The sequence below is a fragment of the Eimeria tenella genome, genomic scaffold (assembly GCF_000499545.2).
Source record: "Eimeria tenella Houghton genomic scaffold, Eth_scaff1, whole genome shotgun sequence".
In the NCBI taxonomy this organism is placed as follows: Eukaryota; Apicomplexa; class Conoidasida; order Eucoccidiorida; family Eimeriidae; genus Eimeria; species Eimeria tenella.
The window spans coordinates 477537-493422 of NW_013541457.1; the positions used below are offsets into that span (position 1 = coordinate 477537).

The 15886-nt window shown below is 49.8% G+C and overlaps 4 protein-coding genes across 4 annotated transcripts; 2 read left to right on the forward strand and 2 right to left on the reverse strand.

Annotated features, from left to right (window-relative positions):
- Positions 1–1631: 1631 nt before the first annotated feature.
- On the forward strand, positions 1632–3549 carry ETH_00004925 (uncharacterized protein; the record flags this gene model as incomplete). Its single annotated transcript, XM_013372376.1, has 6 exons — positions 1632–1681; positions 1802–1928; positions 2249–2356; positions 2885–3009; positions 3194–3268; positions 3366–3549. The coding sequence occupies 6 exons, from the start codon at positions 1632–1634 to the stop codon at positions 3547–3549; spliced, it is 669 nt and encodes a 222-aa protein (XP_013227830.1).
- Positions 3550–4608: 1059 nt separating this feature from the next.
- On the forward strand, positions 4609–5221 carry ETH_00004930 (uncharacterized protein; the record flags this gene model as incomplete). Its single annotated transcript, XM_013372377.1, has 3 exons — positions 4609–4719; positions 4836–4949; positions 5108–5221. The coding sequence occupies 3 exons, from the start codon at positions 4609–4611 to the stop codon at positions 5219–5221; spliced, it is 339 nt and encodes a 112-aa protein (XP_013227831.1).
- A 679-nt stretch (positions 5222–5900) lies between these two features.
- On the reverse strand, positions 5901–10595 carry ETH_00004935 (uncharacterized protein; the record flags this gene model as incomplete). Its single annotated transcript, XM_013372378.1, has 1 exon — positions 5901–10595. The coding sequence occupies one exon, from the start codon at positions 10593–10595 to the stop codon at positions 5901–5903; it is 4695 nt and encodes a 1564-aa protein (XP_013227832.1).
- Positions 10596–13470: 2875 nt separating this feature from the next.
- ETH_00004940 (Importin subunit alpha, related) lies at positions 13471–15657 on the reverse strand (the record flags this gene model as incomplete). The annotated part of the gene is made up of 3 exons (XM_013372379.1): positions 13471–13584; positions 13720–14160; positions 14311–15657. The coding sequence occupies 3 exons, from the start codon at positions 15655–15657 to the stop codon at positions 13471–13473; spliced, it is 1902 nt and encodes a 633-aa protein (XP_013227833.1).
- Positions 15658–15886: the final 229 nt, after the last annotated feature.

Below are 15886 nucleotides of genomic sequence, written 5' to 3' on the forward strand. Positions count from 1 at the left end.
CGTAGCATGCTGGATAGTGAATTGATGGCAAAGGGTTTCTCTGATATAGCAAACAGCCACGTTAACCTGACAAAAATGGCCTTCGGTAACAACGCCATTAGAAGTACGGCTACCTGTGCAGAACAGTTCCTGCAGACTGGGTTGGGGTTCGTATCTCTTACTGTATTAGCGGTATCCCAGTCGCAAGCGGATCAACTAGTATCTGTTTAGAATCATTCTTTAATGTAAGTCTGCACTGCAGAAGGGGGCTCTGTAGAAGGCACTTGTAATTATTTGTAGATTACGCATAACTTCACAGAACTCTCTGCACAGTGTGGTAAAGAAGCCAACCCAGGTAGCAACCGCACTTTGCCGTTAGATGCACCATAGAAGTGTTGGCAGCGATGCTGGGTAATACAACCTTGAAGACCTAGTTTGTTCTACGTTGGCATCTGTGTGGAGAGGCAAGCTTTGGGAGAATGTGGTGTCGGCCTCCTAATTTATTTTATTCCACTGCAGTTGGACTTCCAAAGATAGCCTGCCACCGAATACAGCTAGTAAAAGCTTCGTGGATTGTGGTATCTTTGTGGTCCTTCCTCATCGTTTTTTTTTTTTGATAGCTGCTTTGCCACCTGTCTCGAGTGCAGCACAGCCAGCTACAGCGAAACCAGGCCTTTGACGGAATGCAAATCGAAGTGCTCTTGACAAAGTCGAAGGGCGATAACGCCGTTTATTAGCTTATCAATGAGCATGCAAACTATTTCACTTAGGTTAGTAGAACGTGCGCAGCTGTCCATGTCACGACAACGCGACCTTCGAATATCTGTGTACTTCCACCGTTCGGACCCTTCCACATCGGTCACTGTGGCAATATAAATCTAGGCAACTAGGTTTTTCTGAGAATATTCGGAGCTTCGCATGCGAGAGCTCTACCACAGGGTGCTCTTTGTGGGGATCAGCTAACTGTAAAACGCTCATTGCTGTAGAAGACTCATTGGGCTGCAATCAGGTGACCCTGTGCACCGAGTACACGCGTTCCACATAAACCATGAATCGGCCACTATATTATATAAATATCGCAAGACTATCCTTGCAAGCAGTATGCATGAGCATCCGAGCCTCAACGTCGATAACCGAGCATCAGCGCCCACGCAGCCCCTTGTAAGGGCCCCGGTGTGAATCGGCGTGGCAGCTGCCGCTGCAGAACGGAACAACGCAAATTTGCTGGCACTAAAGCTCTTTACTCCAACCTGAGTCTTAAATAGTAAGGAGTGTTTGTGCTCCACGGGCAGTTTTCTTGACACTAAAACTCACTTCCGGAGAGTCTTAGGAGCAGACGTTGACTGACAGGTTTACATACAAGACTCCAGAGCTACAGTTTGGCCCCTCTGTATGATAACAAGCAGCAATATACATCAGCACTGCGTTTCTGGGCCCCGTAAATAAGAATACGGTGGCTGAATGTTGGCAAAACCGCTTCCCGGCGAGCCGGATTCTGCGTCAAGAGGACCCTCAGCCATCCAATTTCGCAAGAGCTTGCCTTTCTAGTGAAAAAGTAGTAGAAGAAACGAACAGGGCTGCTCAAATACGAGCGACCATCGTCCCTTGCTGTAACTTTTGTAGTGGTGTGCCGGAATCACAGCCTTTTCAAGATGATGTACCCACCACGACAAGCCGCGCGCAAGGACCCGTGGAAGACCACGTAAGTTGCTTATGCTAATATTGGAATACTTCATATGCCCAGATAGTATACAGGGCATGCACGTTTCTGTAGCAGTGAAAATGGCCCTATGAAATTGACAGTCTGGAGGGGTTGTTCCAGGATTCACGGAAGCCCTCTTCAGCCTAGCCGGTTTATGAACCATTCACGCCAACAGAAGCTCTTGCAAATGAAGAGAGAGGAAGAAATGAACCACCATTCCGTGAAAGTACAGAATATGACGGCAAAGGTAAGCTGCGTTATTCAGCTCTATCCTGCGAACGTAACGGGCAGCATCATTCAACCCCTAACTATTTAAATAGCCAGAACAAGCCATTAGAGAGTATGTACAAAAACTGGATTTGCACAACGCTGCAAAGACTACATTAGTTATTGGGAAAAACTGACTCGCTGGCAGTACTCTCCAGAATGTGCTGCGCGTATAGTGGTTGGTGCTTCCCAGCCCGGCATGAACTCATAGACTAGAGCGCATTCCTCAGTAGGTGTCAGCAACAAGTAGTAATTCTACGAAGCAGTGAATGGGTTCCGGCACTCTGCTTGAAAACGCAGCGTACTGAGGGGAAGCCTGATCCACGCCTTGAAGCTGTTGAGGCATCATCACCAGGTGAAAATACGGTTTCCCCGACGCCACCACCAGAACAAGCGACTGATCCAGACGTGAGCAACCAGCATTAGCGAAACAAGCCACAGCCTCCGCCGTAAATACGCGGCTAGTGTTGTTCCATCAAGCATCGAGAGCATGCCGAAAAGAAGAATCTTCAGGCAGGGACAAGCCCTAGCCATCCATCAGTTTACAGTAACCAGGCGTTCAGACAATCAAGCCTTTAAAGAGACCAATCGAGTGCGAAGATACTGCTTTGCAAATTATGCCCAATGGCCAGGCAGGAAAAGCTAAAACTGAACCTCCTCCAGTCACAGAAACGTTAGGCGGCACGGACGGTGGTACTTTATTGCACCATCGGAAGACTACGAAGGAGCTAACCGAAGAATTCAAAGACTTGAATGTAGGGAGCGCGCTCTTCAGGGAACACTGAAAAGTGTCGTAGTATGATACATTGAAGCTCCACAACAGGGAAGAGCTTGTATACTAGCCTGTGTTACTATCCCGCGTAATATTATTTACTTTCGGCACGACCCTCTCCCAAAACTAGACTATCCAAAACCCTTGCTTTGTGTTATTCATAGTGGGCAGACGTTGATGAGTATAATTCTTTTAAGGCGAAGCTGGAGGAGCAGGCACTCTCTCAAGAACGTGTGAGAAGGCAGAATTGGTTGCGAGGAGAACTAGAGGCTCAGCTTAAGGAGCAACGGTGAAAATCAAACAAACGTTAGGCTACTATTTGTTCCCTGAACATAACCTAGACATGGATTTATTTGCTGAAACCGCTAGAATTTGGTGCAACTCGATTTTTTGTCCTAGTGCTCCCTCAGCAGATTCAGCCTGGAACACAGAATACATGGTAGCGCTAAGTCGATACTGCTTCCCTTTTGAAGGCACCAAAAAGAAGTCCAAAAGCGAGAAGAGATTGAATGTGCAAGGGAGTTGCGGAAGGAGCTGGACTTGTGGAAGTGAGTACCCAACTTGAACAGGATTTACAACAGGCTACGAAACTATCCCGAAGAGCAACCAGAAGCTGCATCTGTTCATGTTATACTTTGTTCGCAGGGCTCAAGAGCAGGAAAAGCAGAAGAATGCACTTGAGAAAATGCTGCATCAAAAGGAAGTTCTTGATGCGCAAATGCAAGAACGCCAAAAGCTTGAAGAAGTAAGTGGCAGTGGCTTGCTTCTTCATGCATTTTCGCATTACCCACCCAAGGACACCAAGGCGCGGCATGGATTACTCCACTAGAAGCAGCAAAGCTACACAAACACAATTTAGGCACATAACCTCTGAAGCACCGTTTATGACTAACCTGAAACCGATGATGCACAGGAATACAAAGCGGAGCAACTACGCGAGAGCCAAGAAATCCTCGAGCAGGTCTCAAGGCACATGGAGCTAGAGAAGCGAAGGGCTATAAAAGCAAAGCAGCAAAAAGCCCGCGCGATGCAGGAAATTTTGGAGGTTAGCACTTTCTGTTCAGAGCTGACAATGCCGAGCTGCCTTCTGGTCTTTACCGTTGCATGACCTACGGCTTGGAGACAGCATCGCCTTACTGGTTATGTCGAAGACAAGAACTAGCTTCCAACAGGCGAAAAATAGTCCAAGCAGCAAATTTCAGTGGTTTCATAGAGGCGTTTTCAGGTGACTGCTGCGGAACGGCGACTGGCCGAAGCACGTGCAAAGCAGGAACAAGAAGAAGACATGCGTCTGTTGAAGTTAAGCGTCCAGTTGGAGAAAGAGGCAGCAGAAAGGGCTAGGCAAGAACGCCAGATGCTTCTGGATCTGCATCAGAGTCGTGCCGACAAAATCGCCATGCTAGCAACCATAGACAAGGCAAGGAAATCTTATTTATTGGGCTCGTGTATCATTTTAGAAAAGTTTAGACATGAATGTCACATTACCGCTTGTATTGAACTTGCAGTACAGGCGTTCCACACAGCATATGTTTCTCTATGATTAACGTCAATCATTTTGGATTACCAAGATATTTACAGCTCGTTAGCTTCGAAGCTCAGTTGCGAATGAGCTGTACTGAAACACCTGAACAGAAGGAATTAGCGACTTTAAACGCGCTTAAGCGAGACGCGGAGGACCAGGCTCGTCGTGATATTCTGGAGAGGGAGGCAGCAGAACGAAAGAAGGCGGTGACTCATGCCACAGACCACATTTTCCCAAAGAACAAAAGACCCTCCAGAAATATGCCTGGGGGGATTGCGCTGTGCAAATTTTTCTTAAAAGTAGCGTTTGAGGTTGTTACAGCTTCTCCTGCGACTGTGCATTCACTTGACGTGGATATAGGAACAAATGAAGGTTCATGAATACTTGAAGATTCAGCAGCAAGAAAAAGCACGCCAGAGAGATGCCGAAAGACAAGAACGCTACGAGTTGCAGAGATTGCAGGAGATTGACGCACAGGTGTGTAGGCACGAGCCATCTTCAGGCTGCGGATTTTCCGTTCTGACACTCCCTGTTCACCACTTTTTCACCAGCTGCTGAATATTCTGCTACTCCGAGCTATTTGGCGGCCACAGGAATACAAGAAAAAGCAAGAAATGGAACAGCGTAGCAGGCGAGAGCTATGCAAGCGCCAGCAAGAACTTCTCGTTAAGCAGATGGAGGAGCGCAAACTTAACAAGGATATTTTGGTGGGTTGGGCACCTTTGTAGACGGTATTGAGCAAGACGGCCTGACAGTCTGCGTAAACCTTCCTTACTGCACGTTGATGCTAAGGTATGCACCCCTTTGCACATGTGGAAGCTCTGCAACATTGCTCTGAACCCTACACTTGATGTTTCTTATGCAGGTTAGTCAGACGGAGATGAAGCTGAATCGCCAGCTTCTTGAAGAAGTCAACGACTATCTACTTCACAGATCACCCCCTTCACAGGAGGTCCAGTCAATCACATCACTGTACTGAACAGACAACGTTCCAATTGCTGCAAAATTAACAAGGCGTGATAAGGCCGCAAAGTAGCAACGATACCACCTTCGTCGATGGCTGGTGCTTTTACGGGGGCAAGCGTTTCTATGCGGGCAGATGATTTCACAGAGAATAGGCATTTTGACATTGCTGACAACTGGCATGACGGAAATTCTGGCCAAAATGCGTACTATGATGAGTTGAGCACTAAGCAATCATTCTCTAGCTAAAGACGCGTTCCACAAGGCTGCACCTAGCTCAGAAAAACGCAGCTATACTATCCACTGAACTCGGGGACGATGCCCCGCGTTGGTGTCAGAGCATGCATCAATGGGGCCACGGGCTTTGCCAAGATTTTCTCTGCAGAACTGAAAGGAGAGTAAAGTTCCGTCACAGCTTAACAATTTTAGCAGCTCTAATGTGTTGACAGACCAAACCTGTCCAAATGTGAACAAAAACCACAACGGCTGCGGGGTCCTGTCAAGCTGATGAAGTAATCTAAAAGCACTTGTCATGCGACAACTGGGGTAACAATGCTACTAGAGCATTGCCTAGAGTGTTAATGATTATAGAGTGCAAATGAAAAGCAAAAGGGCTCCAAACAAATGCATGTCCTGGGCCTGGACAGCTGGGTCAATGTCAAGCGTCACTCGAACATCCGCAGAAGGTGCAGCCCTCACTCATTATTTGCCTTCTTAGTAGGTGAGCCAAAACGTGTTTTCATCATGCTGATGCGAGACATCTTGTAGTGGTGATGGGTGTTACCAAACGCGCCTACAATGTCCTCAACTTTTGGCGGCGGAGGTATGTGAGAGAAGTCAAGCGGCTTTATAATTCGGCTGCCCATGTATACTCTTGATTCTTCATCGCTCGCATGGAAGCTCGGAAGAGCACCGGGGGAAGACGGGGCTGGCTGGCTTGTTGGAGGGTACAGGAATACTGTGGGTCCTTTTTCGTGATTGTGAGAGGGTACGTACTCCCAGACGCCTGGCATCGTTGCGGATTCCACAGGCAACGACTGCTTTTCCTGGGGCTCGCTCTTTTGGCTCACGCCTGCAGTGGTGTGAGCCTGTGGCTTGGCACTTGGAATCTGATCCTGCGGGACTTTTACTACTGTTGAAGTTTCAATGGCCGGTCTTTGAGGGGGCTCTATTCCCTTCACTGCATATCGCGCTTCCTCTATGGCGCGTTCAGCTCTTGCTTCTTGAATTACCATATTCTGGATCACCTTATTAGCTGTCTCCACTACATCCACAAGCTTGCTTTCATCTTTCAGTGCACCTGCTTCAGTCGCTGCCAGCAGAACACCATCCCTGACATCCTTCTCAAATTTCTGTCGTTCTTCGTGGAGGTAATTGTACTTCGCAGCCTCTATATCTTCCAACTTTTCTTCTGACAGTACGGGAGGAGAACCAGCTGACCCCAAAACAATCAGGCTGCTCTGGTCGTCAGCTTTTAGTGAGCGCCTGCGCTCTGCTGAGTCAATGTAGAAAAATGACTTGAATAAAGGCAGTGGAGCATGATTTCCTTTTTCATCATGCACCAGTTGGGATACGTTGACAAACTCGCCAGGTGCCGTGCCTGAAAGTCCGGGGATTCGATAAATCATAGTTCGCTCTATATTCTCCTCAATACCATCTTCGGGTTGGCTGGCAATCTCCCCACACACAGATTCATCCTCTTCGAAATCGAAATCTTGTTGGGCGCAGCGAGCATCCAATATTGCCTTTTCACGTGCAGCTTGCGCTCGCCGTTGCCGCACCTGCTTGCTCTTCTCCGGAATGGCCCTAAGTGGGTCATCTAACATGATAAGCGGCAAATACTTTGATGGCATGACTCCTTGGGGAGGCATGTATGCCATTTCGGCAGCCAAGCTCCCTGGGAAAAGTCGGCGCCCCTGTACTGCGGCTTCTTGCATTTCTTTAGCGTATTGATGAGCCCGCTGGACAGCCATTGCAGCATCATTGATGACGCAATCATCCACGCCAGCCAACATGAACTTTGCGAGAACTCCCTCAGAATGAGAAGCAGTCACATCTTTTATTTTTCCTTGAGCAGCAACTTGAGCTTTGATAAGGTCGACATGCTCTCGCATTCTCCTGTTCCTCTCCTGTAACGCCCTGAGGCGCTCCTCCTCCGCCTGTCGACTCCGCTCTTTCTCTTGAGCTGCTTTCTCGAGTGCCTTCTTTCGTTCTGCTTCTCTCTTCTCGAGCTGCTCCGCAGCCTGGATGATAGTGTACTGCGCAGTGTGTGCATACCGGTGCAAGACAGACAACTGAGGAAGATCGCCCTTTTTGTGGCAGCGCTGTAAGTAGGCATAGGCTTCAGAAAAGGACAAGAACGCCTCATCCCAAGAGCCAAGGCAGTCCTTCACAATCTCCAGTCTCCCGATTTTCACCCAGTGCTCGAATGTAGCCCACCGCCCGTTGAACAGCAAAACGCGCATCAGCGAAGCCACTAGAGGCGCGCAATCCACGTGAAGCGCCTCCCTTGTGGTTGTTTCCACGAATTTAATGAACACTTCTGCATGTTTGAGTGATCTGTCAAAAATTGAGTCCCTTATCATACCTCCTACCCACTGTCCAAGATACAGTTGGGCCAGCAGCAAGTTGCAGGCTGCATAAAGCCAGTGCTGCGTACCCAAAACAACTTCGATGCTTTTGATCAGAGAAGCGACGTCTACTGTCCACTGCGGGGTTGTAGGGAAATTGAACTTGCTCTGCAACTTCACGTAGAGCCTCTCAAAGTAATATTCCATGCCTATCGGCATATCGTCATCAGTGAAGCGACCACTGCATGAACTGCATATCCAAAGGCCGTTGCCGTTTCTTTGGCAGTACATTGGAGGAGTTGGCGGCTCGATTGGTGCTACATATTCAGCAGTTCCAGTAGAGCTACACTCAGCATTGCTGAGAGACCGCGCTGATTGGTCTTCACTTTGTGACTCTGCCTGTCCCAACTCTGTGCTTTTGCTGGCACATGAGTTCATGGCATATACCGACAGCATCAATGAAGTAGAGTTTGCCGACAGCTTGCCTGAATCGAATGACTTCTGTTTTGTTTCACAGTCAGACATTTCCTCAGGCGACCGGTCGCTGTTTGAGGCGCTGTCAGTGAAGTCATTGGACCCTCGAGTGCCTTCGTCACTTGCCAAAAAGCCTTCGCCGAAGTCACTCCTTTCTTCATCTCTGCATTCGGAAGGCGAAGATCCCAGATCAAATAAAGCAGCATCGTCTTCTCGTGCTGGCCCAGACGCTGCAGAGTGCCCCATTTCATCGTCACTGGACTGTATGATGGGCTTGCTTTCGTCGTCAGAGGACTGTATGATGGACTTGCTTTCGTCATCAGAGGACTGTATGATGGGCTTGCTCTCGTCGTCAGAGGCCTGGGCAGAAGTGTCCTCTCCGTCAGTTGTGCCTGGCTCCACAGGAGAAAATTGTCTGTCGCCTTGAGGCTTCTTTTCTTCACATGAATCCTCTCGATTTTTTGTGTCTTCAGCAGCATCACTTGGCGGAGGTGCAGTAGGGACGTCTGCCCCAGAGTCAACAATTTTCAGCTTTGTAGGACGGCATGATGGGCACAGTATTCGCCTTTCTTTTTCCTTCATAGAACCACAACGGGTGCAATTGCACGTGAAGCATTTAGTATGCAGAAGCCGCTTGTTGCGGAATGCAGCCGAGGTGTATAGCTGATCAATGTATGACATTGTTAATTTCTCCCCACGAGATATGTCGCGAGTCGCAAAGTAAACCAAGAGCCCTTCAAGGTTGCGGTAGGTGACATTTGGCTCGCATGAGTGATTCACCTTTGCAGCCTTGGGGTACAAACCCCATCGGCCTTCTGAAGGCATCCCGTGGGCATTTCTCTTCATCTTTGCAAGAAACGACTTGAAAGGCTTGGCCAAATCAATGCGCTTATTTGCCCTGGCCAAGAGAATGCACCACAGAGATTCGTCTTTAGAAAGGTCAGAATCGAACCCTTGAAGAGTTTCCAATACAGCCTTTTGCTCGTCATTAAGGCTTGTAAAGGTCGTCCACATCGAATCCGACTCAATTTCGCATGTCAGCAGCGGCATCTCGACAAAAACCACCTGGCCTTTTTTCAGCTCCACTGTAGAAAAGAGGCCTTTGCCCCCCACTTCTGGATCGTCGCGAGTTTCGACGACCTCTTCGGCAAATGCGGCAAGTTCTTTACGTGATTCTTTGCATAGTTCCAATATTTTGGGAAGAAAAAGCGTGGAGTTTTCGTTTTTCGCAGGACTTTTGGGTGGTTCTGCCTCCAAGTCTTGCGTGGTTGTGCTCGAAAGTTCTTCCTGGAAAAACATATCTTTGCAGAGTTTGTCGAAGCACGCGTCCGCAAGAGGGATGTCTGCTGAGTGCTCATCGCCCTTGTCAGCCTGTTCCTTGGACCATACATACTTGCCCATAGTGTAAATAACTGGCTTGTTTATAGCATCGTATACTTCTTTGTCTTCTTTTGTATGAATATGTTTGATGTCTACAGTTCCAGGTGCTCGCTTTGGAATGCTTGCGAGAAACTTTGCTGCTGCTGTTCTTCCTACCTCACTAGAGCTTTCCCTGTGAGCGCCAGAAACGCCTCTGCTGGGGTCTACCACAGGTTTGAGGTATATTGGCGAAAGTCTGCGGCAAGTTGCTTCCGTTCTGGTTGGGCAGACAACACTCTCGACACCGGAATAACTGCTGGTTTCACGGCTCACAGTATTAACATTGCACCCTATAGGCCGTATATGTTTGCTTCCCACCACCTCAACATAATCAGGAGGTACTTCAGATGCCTCTGCCGGCCTTTTCAGTAGCTTGCAGGGTTCCCCACTGAGAGACCCTACCCTTTGCTTTACGGGCCCAACGAATGCCTTCGTTACTTCACGCACTGGAATGACCTGCGTAAACGTGGGGTTTTGCTTTCTGGCGAGGTAAGCTGCTGCTTGTGGACCGAGCTTGTGAGGGCGAGGTGTAACAGGCCTTACGGGGATTGGCGTCGGGGGGCTGAAGGATTCTTCCTCTTGTGGGGGATCCTGCGGAGGGGGCTCAACCCCAAGGAGCTGAGCTAATGTATACTCGGAGGCATGCCTGGCTGGTATGTTAAACTGCTGTAGATTTTCGACGAGCTGCTCATATGGAATGTTCCCTGTACCGTCAGCTGGGTTTGTCCATCGCTTGATGTGATCGGGTGCGACTGCTGCGAAGTGACTCAGCCAGTTTTGCCCCATATTTTCACTTAACTCTGAAGTTTTACCATTTTCTTCTGCAGGCGGTGCCTCCTTGTTGTCGGCGGTGTGGTCGGTGGCGCCTAGAACCCTGGCGACCAGCGAGCGAAGCCCAGACAGGGGCTCAGAACCAGAAGAGGCCATGTTGAGACCTGCGTCCCCCTAACAAAAAGAGCTTCTACCAGTGTCGTGTTTTGCAAAGTCGGAAGAGAGAGGAATTTTGGAGACCCTATGGAGCGCTAGTCTCCGCCGGTGAACATCGGCAGCGCCGTCAGCAGTGTAGCGACTCAAGATAAACGGTGATACGGGACTAAAGGCCATAACTTAGGAATAATAAAGAAGAGTGTGTATTCAGTGGAGATTCAAAAAAAGGAGAACGAGAGGAAAACATGGACCGTTCTTCGGCTACGGCAGCGAGCCTCTCTGCTAACTGGCGAACCAGCAGCTGACCAGGCACGTCAGCGTTTCTAACGCAAAATATTCAGCGCTTTTCTGGGTATGAAAAGGAAACTATTAATGCCTCCAACTTATTCTACCTGCTCCCTCTAGTTGTGGGGGGCGAAGCGGCTTTCCTGAAAGTGGTGGAAGCACTGCTGCCGCCTTATTGTCGGAGGCGCTAGCACCTTCGAGAAACTGGCGCAGTGCCGCCTGGGTCCCCTTGCGTTACTACCCACCCCACTAGAAATGACTCTTCAACTTGAAGGCAGTGGGCCTCATTTTTAGTTTGGTATTGGTCTTCTTTTAATGATTTATATGGCGTTGTAACTTGGTCTCAATGACTAGCCCACAGTGTTCATCGGCGGTTGGGCGATCGAACCATCCACGCAGTTTCCCAACAGAGAAGGCATACTGCAGCAGAAATCAGCCAGTAATGTAGGGCGGCACTCTTCGTGTCTCGATATGGCCCTCAGATTTCCTGGGCAGGACCACGTGAAACTGACGCTACTGTGAAGACGAGGAATTCTCTACGCTAGTCATGGAAAGAAAAGTTAAGACCCTCGCAAATGCCTACACTCTTCAGCCAGCAAAGTCGATGGATCTTCCATCTGTGCTTACTATGAAAGGCATACTTCGTTCATTCCATGCCGATGGGGTCCGTCACCCAGAGACCCCCGCACACTGATGACTACAGCACAAAGCTTATTCCGTCAAAAAAGAATATGACAGAAACTGCTGAGCCAAACTCCATGGAAGTTATACGGTGACACGGCATCACCGATAGTATCTGGCAATCTGTTGAAGATAGCCTTTCTCCTCTAGCGAAGACTCACCGTGGCCACCGGCGGAGCAGGGTTTGATACGCCGTGGTTCAATGCCATAAGCAAACTATCTTCAGGGGAGCATGACAAACGTGAGCGGCTGTTAGCAACAAGTCGTTTAGATATTGCGCAGGCCCTACTTTTAGTCAAACTGACGTGCTTCCAAAGACCTGTGCTTGCTTCGTCAAAAAAATTTTAGAAAAAAAGGCTCACACTTGAGTGCAAAAGGTTTCCTCATATAGCTCGTAAGGGAAGTTTAAAGGAGCCCGTTAGGTAAAACTTCCAGGCTTCATTGCTTCCAGAGAAAACAAGCACCCCAGCACCATCAGATAACGACACGCGGAAAATGAAGTAACGAACGAAGCGAAGAATGGCGACCTCACCCTCGTGAACGAAGCAGCTTAGGTAGGATACCGCTCTAGCTGCATGTCAGCACTGAGATAGCCAATGACGGTAGGAGAGCGCTCTGAGTGCATGCGAGAAGATTTGCAGCGTCGATACGAGGGCTCTCATTGCATATGAGCAATACGATCTCCAGCGCTCACACAAGTACTCCAAAGTGTCCTGCACTCTGAATCAGACAACAGCTGTCCAGTTGTGGAGCTACACTGTACACGCAACGTATAAACTGAACAGCCTTGGCGACCCGGTCTTTATCGTCCCTGCCGATGTGGTTTCCTGTCTCTGCAAACGTACTGTACAAGACAATTCACCACGCCCCACTAAGATGCACTTCCATTTCATGGAGCCATGCTGCTGCAGTCTGTGCATCTGCATTCCAAAGTAGACGTGCGAGACCTCTGACCCCCTTGCTTCCACTCAGTCGTCGTGTCTGTGCTACTGTCCACAGCTGTAAGAAAATTGCCTCACGAACGAAACAGGGAAGCAGCGTGGGTGAAACAGCGTCTCTGCAAATAGAGCCCGTGAACACCCGATGAGCAGTTAATGCCATTTGTTGTCTACCTTAGTTGCTTCCCCACGACCGTCACAGCAAGAACCTTGAAGCACAGCTTGTGCACCTCTACTCCCAGCGAACAACGGAAGTCAATCGGTAATCGCCCTCAGTATGTTCCAGCACCCCACAGCTACGTACTGTTGCCTTCAGAATATTTGTTCTAATATTGAAGAACAGAAGGGAGGTCCCCTCGAATGATCATAACCGGAACTACGAAGCTGTGGAGCTTGCAGGCTTTCCAGTTTTCTGGCTCACATATATATATGTATATATGGCCGCATATTCCCAAAGCCTGAGATCACTGATTTCATGGTTCGCTACGCGTTGAAGCCGGCAGAAAGTCTCACGGTATTCTGTCCCGCATCAGTTAGCTGGAAAAGTACCGTTATGCGTGGAGGTCGTCACCTGCTATAGTTGTGAGCGAGGACACTACCAACACAGACAGGGTATCGTGCTAGACTGTAGTTTGCTCTGCTGTCGGGCTGGGCAAGCCCTATGCATACAAATGCACTTGGTTCCAATATAAACACCTAGCTGTCATGCCAACAATGCAAAGGACGATCTACTGGCAACAGTTCACATCTGCATGCACACTCGTTGCGCCGGAACACAAAGATTTGCCAGCCCCTGATAGAAACATAGACGCTTCGCTGATTGCGTCAAGCATTAAAATGAATAATAGGGATACTCCAACCGCTCGACTTTTGCTGAACTGCACCCGCGAAATCTCTACCATGGCTTTGTCGTGTGCCGGCTCATGGTTCAGTGCTACAAGTGACCCGACGGCTGAATCCTGGGGTTCAAGTCAGGCTTTAATGGCTCGCGATGAAAGCGCCGTGAAGTACTGCAAGATGCTGTGTGCCTTTGTGGCGACATTGTAGTCAGGAAAGTATCGCATGCGAGCCAGCTTGATGTCTCCCTGTAGGCAAACGTAAATGCCCCGAACAAGAATAATCTTACGAGTTCCATAACCAACGGACTTGCGGAAGCTGCACTCCACTGAACACAGACTAACTTGAGCTCGCCATGTAGCGTCAAAAAGGCAGGCTCTCACCTGAACCGCTTGGAAGAGCCGGGCGTACGGGTTCTCGGGCAGGTCCAGCGACTTCCCTTCTTGAACGCCGACCTCCAGAATGTTCTCCAAGCCTCTAAGAATAGCTTTGCAGAGCTTTAAGCTGCCACTGTTCGAAGGATCACTTTGTGAAACGAGTTCTAACATGTCGGCGATCAAGTGAAGGCAAGGGTTGGATCCAGTCAAAGATAAAACACATGGTTCATCGAGCTCCTGGGCGAAATAGACATGCGAAGACCCCCTGCCACGTTCCATGAAAGACGGTACTCGCGTAGTGCAGCAGACAATAACCCCCACTTGCTGCGGGCTCGCTCTCGACAAGCATGCACACACTGCATATGCGGCCTCAATGCGGGTATTGTAGTCGGGATCCACTTGGAAGATCTCTAACAGCAGCGGGAAGGCTTGTGTGTCGATGATCGCCTACAGATGGCCATGGCACAGCTTAAAGAGATGAATGTAATGCGACAATGACGTGCAACCCTTGAAGTGTCGCAAAGCTAAGGAGACAGTGAACTTGGCTGCAGTGGTGTTATAGTGGTGTTCATGACCACCGAATGTAAAAAAGCGTACCTGGACCTGAGCCGGGGTCTCGCAACCCAAGTTGCCGATGGTGTTGCACGCCCTGGCCCTAGCCATGGGGCTGGCGACAGCCGGATCTGTTAGCACTTTGACCATAGTGCTAACTGTCCCCATGCCGATAACTTGGTCGATCTGCTGCGTCGTCCCGATGAACGCAATACGCGCAGCAATTGACAGTGCGTCGAACACAACAGTCTCATCAGAATGACACAGCAGCTTCATAATATGCGGCATCGCCATAGCCTCTAAAACAGCTGACACCCCTTCCGGGCTATCGCAAAGCGTCACACATGCGTTGCAGGCCAAAGAGAGACTTGTGGGATCTGTGGACTCCGACATAACGCGAACAAGGAACTGGAGCACCGCCACCTTCATGTCTGCACTGCACGAACGGGGATGCACAAGAGCCTCTACGCATCTAACAGCCTCCACACCGGGGTGTAAATTGGCACAGCGGAGAACCGCGGGTAGCAGGAGGGGCCGGCGCACAAGAGACAAGTCCTTTTCGTGTTTAAAGTCCAGCGCGAGTTTCGTCAAGAAAGAGAAAATGGCGACACGCAGCTCCACACCACCCGGAGAGTCGAGAGTTAATTTCTTGAGAATATCAACAACAGCATCCAGGAGGCTGGACGATATCACCCGCAAAGTCTGGGCAAAAGTGCCACGGCAAAGACGCTGAAGTAAAAGAATGGACTCGAGCTGCAGGTGGGGATGCGGCATGCGCAACGAATCAACGACATGTGGAACTAAGCACGTATCTATAAACTCATCAATGCAGATATCCAGCAACGGCCCGCTCCGCACGTCTGTCCCGCTGGGGAGCGCACCTATGGGAGTGGCACCCGCCGGGTTTACGACTGCGCCATCTTGCCTGCTGCTGAGGGACCTGCGGTACGCTTGCGTTGCCTCGAGACGCAACGCAATGTCTGCGGATTTCAAGTTTGCCATCATGCGAAGGCCGTTGTCATACGTTAACGAGGAATTGCCCAGCTGGTTGACGAGACTGTCGAGCGCGTTTTCAAGGGACGCAGTTGCCGCACAGGCCTCATTAAAAGCACTCATTGCGGATGCTGGGGATGCGACCTGCGTCGGCGCCTCCTTACCCTTCTCTGGCCCCGTCTGCATCTCCTCTTGCATGTCCTGCTGCGACTCGGACCGAGGGGAGCCCTGTGGAGGACCTTGTTGCATGCCCTGAAAGCCTGAAAGGGGAGCCGCTACAGCCCCTGCAACGGCTTCCGGTTCAAAAACGGGTGGGGACTGAATGAATATACTTGAAGATGACGCGGGTGGCCCCTGAGGGTCATTCCCGGGGGACGAAGCCGGGGGGCTGAACCCCATTATTCACCAAACAAGGCGAATGACCGGTTCAACGGGCAAGGGGGCAAGGGCGACATGCAGGCCCCTAATCTGTAGTTCGTACTACAGCCTGCAGACACAAGCCTAAGAGGCTCAAGAGGACGGAAGCAACGGGTCGCTGCCTTCTGGAGGGTCGCTGTAAGACACGGACACGGGCCATCAAAGGCCTTCAGGCTAAGCGTTTAAGTCAAACCGCTGAGGAAAAAGAGCT